The following is a 6,932-nucleotide window of genomic DNA, read 5'->3' on the forward strand; positions in this document are numbered from 1 at the left end:
GCTTGTGTGGCACGTAGCGCCGTCTTGTTGAAAATTAACCTTGTCCGGATCAATACCATCCAATTCCGGCCATAAAAAATCCTTAATCATCTCTCAATTGCGCAATCCATTCACCGTAACTGTTGCTCCAGCTTCATTTTCGGAAAAGTAAAGTCCAATGACTCCGCTGGACCATAAAACGCACCAAACAGTCACACGTTGAGGATAGAGAGGCTTTTCAACAATAACTCTTGCATTTTCTGAGCCCCAGATCCGACAATTTTACTTGTTGACGAAGCCACCGAGGTGGAAATGAGCCTCATCACGCAAGCTGATTTCTCGATGGAATTCCGGATCCTTTTCATGCATCTCAACGACCCAATCAGCAAAGACACGACGTTGTTGAAGATCCGCCGGCTTGAGTTCTTGTGTTAACTGGACTTTATAAGCCTTAAGACCCAAATATTTATGCAATACAAAAGACGTTTGTGGAATGCCTAATTCCAAAGAACGACGAGGAATGGACAAACCTGAGGTTTCTTCAACACTCTCGGCTACAACAGCAATATTTTCGGCTGCTCTTGAGCGACGTGCACAGGTTTATTCTTCACAGCACAAACTTGTCCCAACAGCTCAAATTTGTTCACCAATTTCTGTATTGCGGTCCGACAAGGTGCTTCACGATGACCCAAAAATGTTCGAGTTTTACGAACCGTCTCTGCCAAATTTCCACCATTTTTATAGTAAATTTTAATAATTTCAATGCCTTGTTTTTTTTATTAATAGCGTACATGATTCAATTATAGAAGGTTAGGTAAGTAAGCAGCTTTCTCGCTCCCTCTTGACAAATCGGCTCCCTTATTTGAAAACATGTTGCTTCTTTATACCGGTGTATAAGCTTAAATCCGCTGATTGCTCGTAGATGGCGTTAGTGAGCATATCAAGTTACCATAGAAATGCCATATTTTTTTTTGCATGGGTTCGACACCTGTTTACATCAATCACTGCACATCATCAGTGATTTCTAACAGCAAAACACTTTTTTCCTTGCGTAATCATGTCTAATTTTGTGCCAAAAAAAGAGCATATGCGGGAAGCTCTACTTTTTTGCTTTAATTTGAAGAAATCGGCTGCCGAATCGCATCGAATGCTTGTGGAGGCCTATGGTGACAGTGCATTATCGGAAACAACTTGCAGAGACTGGTTTCGTCGGTTCAAAGACGGCCATTTTGACTTGAGTGACAAGAAGCGTGAAAATCGGCCCAGAAAAGTTGAGCACCATGAATTACAGGCTCTTTTGGATGAGGACGATACTCAATCGCAAAAAATGCTTGCCGAGCAGTTAGGTGTCACTCAACCAGCCATTTCCATGCGTTTACGTGCCATGGGAAAGGTCCAAAAAGTCAGAAAATGGGCACCCCATGAATTGAACGATAGACAGATGGAGCGACGCCAAAACACATGCGAAATGTTGCTGGCTAGGCATAAAAGAAAGTCGTTCCTGCATCTTGTGGTGACTAGCGATGAAAAGTGGATATACTTTGAGAATCCTAAACGAAAAAAATCATGGGTCGATCCCGGCCAACCATCAACTTCTTCATCAAGACCTAATCGCTTTGGACGTAAGACGATGCTGTGCGTTTGGTGGGATAAGCAGGGTGTCGTTTACTATGAGCTGTTGAAACCTGGTGAAACTGTTAATTCTCATCGCTACCACCAACAACTCATCAAATTGCGCCGTGCTTTGCGTGAAAAAAGGCCTCGTTATGAACAAAGACATGAGAAGCTGATTTTCCTCCACGACAACGCCCCATCGCACACGTCAAGAATGGTCCAAAACTACTTGGAGACAATTAATTGGGAGGTGCTACCTCATCCCGTTTATTCACCAGACCTGACCCCTTCGGACTATCATCTGTTTTCATCGATGGGTCACGCGCTCACCGAACAGCACTTCGATTCGTATGAAGACGTCCGGAAATGGCTTGACGAGTGGTTCGCCTCAAAAGATGAAGAATTCTTTTGGCGTGGTATACACAAATTGCCCGAGAGATGGGAAAAATGTATAGCTAGCGAGGGCAAATACTTTGAATAAATTATTTTTTTGCTTTCTATAAAAAAAATGGGTTTTTTTTTACTAAAAAACAGCGGATTTAAGCTTATACACCGTACTTACATTTTTTACGAAAAAACTTTTAAATTGTAGTAAAAATTAAACGTTTGTTGCAAATTATTTATGTGGTCGGCAACATCGTTTTCACTTTGACGCTTTGCCTTGTTATTATTCGTTGAAAATCATTTATCTGCTTGTAAACGTTCAAGTAAGTATAATAATAAAAGCTAATTATTTTGTAAATTAATGTAATTTTTCACTATTTATGTCGATTATGTCTTACATATGGTGGTAGTCGATTATTTGGAGTCGCCTTCCTGCTGCCGAAAACCACCGGTTTGTGAATTTTCATACATGTAAGTCCAGATCAGACAGTTGTAAAAATCCTTATTAAACTTTTTCATTCATAGGTTTTTAGAACAGCGTTTTTGCAAATATAATAGTGACCACCTTACATACAATACATAAACTACAGTTAGTAAGTTCTATTAGAATATTTGCTAATAAATTGGTTTTAAAAGTTTTTAATTGAAGAGCTGGTTTTTAGCAACGAAGGCAAGTATGCGCGTATTTCTACCATCGTCACATGTGGTGCTACGGACAATTTCACAGATGACATTGATCGTGCTGTGTATGATGATGCAAATACCTAATAAGTGTTTGACATGTGACGGTCATTATGTGCCTAGTTCTGCTACCACTGAAATCAATTTGGCTTCCGAACTGGCTCCCCACCTTGATACCCTACCCGGTCTAGAACAATATGCTGTACGTAGATGCATTCGCAACACCTACACGAGCAAGTCCTCGCGCTTTACGTCTACATTTACATGTAAGTTGTGATTTATTTATGAATTAACAATTTTTAAGATTTTTGGTTTACAGGTTTTTGATTACTGCCCGAATCATCGCAATTACTAAAAGTGGATTATATATTATCAATGTAGAAATTTTTCGATGTATTCGTTTTAGACTATATGAATATATTTTCCTAACTCTTACTAATATTAGGGACGCCAAGTATATTAAGGTAGACAAATTTTAAACAATAAACTAATAAATTTGTAATTTTTTCAATTTTAACTCTTCTAACTCCAATGTTGTTCTTATGTGGAGAAATGATCGACTGAACTTCTGCTTTCGCAATGCCTTTACGGTAACAAATGGACATACGAAATTAAATTTTCTGTTTTATCTCATTCCTGTCGTTAACATATCATGGCAGCCAAATCTATATCAAATTCAATGGTTTAACAAGTTACTCTCTCAATGCATATGAAGGATGCTAAAAGTCAGCATTTATTTCAGGAACAAAAGTTTGTAAAAACAGTTATGAAACGTACATTTACGTTCGTACGATACAGAAATGATGAAATTTGCAACACGACCTAATGCAAAGGTTACTAAATATGGCTTTATATGCATAAGAGTGAAATAATTTTCCAAAACATTTTTGTTTACTAGCTGCATTTCCATTTTAATGTAATGAAAATACTCTTTTAGAGACTCCATTTTTTTACTTTTGTCTCGTTTACCATCTAACTAATATAATATTTGTTTTACAACTGCGAACTAACTTAAGGGTGTAACCCACTAACTCACTTTTGAAAAAGGGTCGAGTCAAATCTCATCTAATCTTACGTTGGAGAGAGGGGGGGGGGGGGGGGGTCTCGGCAAATATCACGCAATTTTTTTTCTGATTGAAACAAAAAAAAACTATACTATTTTGGTCCAAATTTTTATGCGTGCCTATTTTATTTTTTTTTTTGTTTTTTAACGAGCGCGAATGTCAACAAATTTTTATTTAGAGTTACAAAGGGAAATTGTTTTTAATTTTTTTTTAGGTTGTGAAATGCGATGACCAGAAGTGCTGCAGCCCACGCCGGAGTGATCTGCATATGATTCTTCACGACCGTTTTCTGCCACCTCCATACCCTATCACTCAGGTTGATGGACGTTTGACAATTCCGGACTTTAAAGAATATGACGGAAAATCATTCGCTCCATTTCGAATACGCCTACCGATTCAACCGCTGAATGCCTTCATCAGCACGCCTTATGATCTCTATTGCCCAAGTATACGTGAAAATTTAGAGAAAAGATGCTGCAGTACATGCGGTATTTACTTCGCATCTATTACAAGAGCTGCAGAGCACAGGCGAGCAGCTCACATTGCACCAGCTAAGCAAGCGCGTATGTACCGCAAAGTGCGACCCTCACGGATTGTCACAAGACGAGCTAATGAGTTACTGTGCGCAAGCGTCAACGGCTTAGAGTGGATAGATCAGAACGAAGTTGAAGGAGCAGATGATTTTACTTAAAATCATATGGACATGTTGGTCCCAATAGTCTCTCTTGAAACCGCGCATGATTCTCCATGGACTGAATTAGAGTAGATAATCTTTTTTTAATCGCAGTAGTTACGATTTAAGTCTTCTATTGTTAACTTTTTATTACACTTATAACTCTCAGCAATATTGATTACTAGTCTTAACTAGTCGTAAATAAAAGCACGAAGCAAATTTTTTTTCTTTTTACAATAACAATCCAACGCGTTTACATAAGAAACCCACATTTTGAAAAATCTCACGTGAGATTGGGGTATGGGGGAGGGGGTTGAATAAAATCTCACGACATCTCATCAGGGGGGGAGGGAGGTACAGAAAATTTAAAAAACAACTCACGTAATTTATGAACGCCCCCTTAGATAAACATCCAAAATATTCTAAGTAAATATTATATTCGCTTTAAAACAAAAACAATAATTTTTCTGTTGTTTTGTTTTAATGTAGAAGTAATAACCAATATACCAACGATTCATTAAATGAGGACGCTGACTTTGATAGCTTACACGAAGATGCCCTTGAATATATTGCCGGTTACATAATACGCAAATTAAAGTTGACCGATTGTTCATGCAATGAGCCTACATTTACTTGGGTTGACACTTTATCTAAGGGCGGATTAGTTAAACTAAGCACCGAGTTCTTGGACAAAATTAAAATGTTGGAATCAGCGTTTAACCAGTTCAACGGCAGGGAGCTTTACGGTGGGATATCATTTTTACCAAAATTGTTCACATTAAGTGAAAACGTGAGTTTACGCGATGATGTTAAACGATTTTTTTTTAAATGCCGGATGCACTTTCGAATAAAGCATCTTAACCGGTGCAATAAACAAAAGAAGAGAACAATGAGCATTCGATAAGATAATTGTAAGTAAAGTATGCAATGCTTTGGGCGTCTACTTGCGTTTCTGCATATATGTATATAAATTTATCTTTTTTTAACACAGATTTTATACTTGTAACTTTGAGGGTAATCTCGTTAAAAAATCAAATGTATGATTAGCGGACGTTACTAAATAAAAGTGGTTTTTCCTCGTTTTTCCACTATTCTCAAGTTGTTTTATTTATTACTTCAGTGTAGGTTTACAAGTGGCACATATAGATTCCAATCCGATGCATGGTCAAAATACGTATATATATGACACAAATCCAAGGGAATAGTTAAGTTAAAAATATAAATAATTAAGTACCACTTATAAAATAACATAAAATTATTCTATGGCTTACAACGACCTTTTTCAATTTTTTACTACATTTTCAGAAAGGGGATAAACTTATGCCCTTTTTTCCCTTGCTTCCAAATTGCATCAATGGTTTAAGTAGCATCCGAAATCAGTTGTCAAACTTTACTTAACCTTGTATAATTGAATCATGAATAGTACTGTCAACTATAAAAAAATTATAGCTTCAAAAGTGACATCTACCGAAATAGCGGGCTATTCAAAATAACACCTGTTATGAAGCGGCTCAATGCTAGCGGAAATTCGAATGTATGCAGGGTTGCACTTACTTCCAAAAAAATGCTTAAAAATCATTCACAGTAGTATAAATAAATACGTGAAGGGTTGCATTTAATTTGTATTTAAATTATTAACATATTTCTGATAGAAACAAATGTGTCTAATAATTTCATTCTGCTAAATTTGATTCTAAATTTTACAAGTAAATAAAATTACGAAAATATCAAATTTGCGAAAGTCTCTTTCAACCGAAATGCAACTTTGTACAGATACGATTTCCGCTTGCAGTACACTCGTTTGCTCTGTCGTGTACGCAGTAGTACAAAAACAAAATTTACATATATTTTGCTTTTGCATTTTAGTAGTTTGAATGTCAAAATTTCAATCAGAATGTCAACAAACATATAAAATAACAACAACAAAAACCTAGTTCACTTTAACATCGAATCCAATAAAAAAAAAAAAAATCTGTTGTCTAGTAACCTCCTGTGAGCTGATGAGTGTGAAACAATTCTTTTAACGCTCCCTCTCGAGTATCGAAGCACCGCTTTTGAAACCCAAGTAAAACAAATTACGATCTTATTGTACCATTTTAATCCTGATGCCAAGGTTCTAACTTTCATTCCAGCTCTTTTGTTATACTGGACGCCAAAACGACAATACCATCCTCGCTCAATAAATAAGTGTGGTATACCCTCTAGCATTTTATTCAGCTGATAATATTTTTTATAGCAGAAACACCCGCTTTTCTTGGCTAAGCGTCAAAACAAAAAAAATTTCGTGTCGATTAGACGGGCGGAGGGCAAGAATTGGATTGCTTTTTGCTGGAGTTATTTTTCCACAAAAGTGATATGCATACCCGGACATTGGTTTTAATTTGTTTACTTTGAGAACAAAAACTGTAGTGCAGTCCCCGAAGTTCCTTGTGCGTGTGTAGGAATATGTACAAGGTGGCGAAAAAAGTAACAACTTATTTGAAAACAACGCAATTTTCTCACTTGGCGGTTAACAGAATTTGAGTTCTTTATTTGAC

The 6,932-nt window shown here is 36.8% G+C and overlaps 1 protein-coding gene across 1 annotated transcript; it reads left to right on the plus strand.

The window, feature by feature from the left end:
- The first annotated feature begins 2,672 nt into the window (after window positions 1-2,672).
- Window positions 2,673-3,175, plus strand: LOC129243047 (T-complex protein 1 subunit theta-like). Its single transcript, XM_054880122.1, has 2 exons — window positions 2,673-2,924; window positions 2,978-3,175. The coding sequence occupies exons 1-2, from the start codon at window positions 2,705-2,707 to the stop codon at window positions 2,983-2,985; spliced, it is 228 nt and encodes a 75-aa protein (XP_054736097.1). The 5' UTR covers window positions 2,673-2,704; the 3' UTR covers window positions 2,986-3,175.
- Window positions 3,176-6,932: the final 3,757 nt, after the last annotated feature.

The sequence above is a fragment of the Anastrepha obliqua genome, chromosome 3 (assembly GCF_027943255.1).
Source record: "Anastrepha obliqua isolate idAnaObli1 chromosome 3, idAnaObli1_1.0, whole genome shotgun sequence".
In the NCBI taxonomy this organism is placed as follows: Eukaryota; Metazoa; Arthropoda; class Insecta; order Diptera; family Tephritidae; genus Anastrepha; species Anastrepha obliqua.

What these genes read in the sequence shown, in the direction of transcription:
- LOC129243047 (XM_054880122.1), top strand. Translation starts at nt 2,705, where the DNA reads ATGACATTGATCGTGCTGTGTATGATGATGCAAATACCTAATAAGTGT.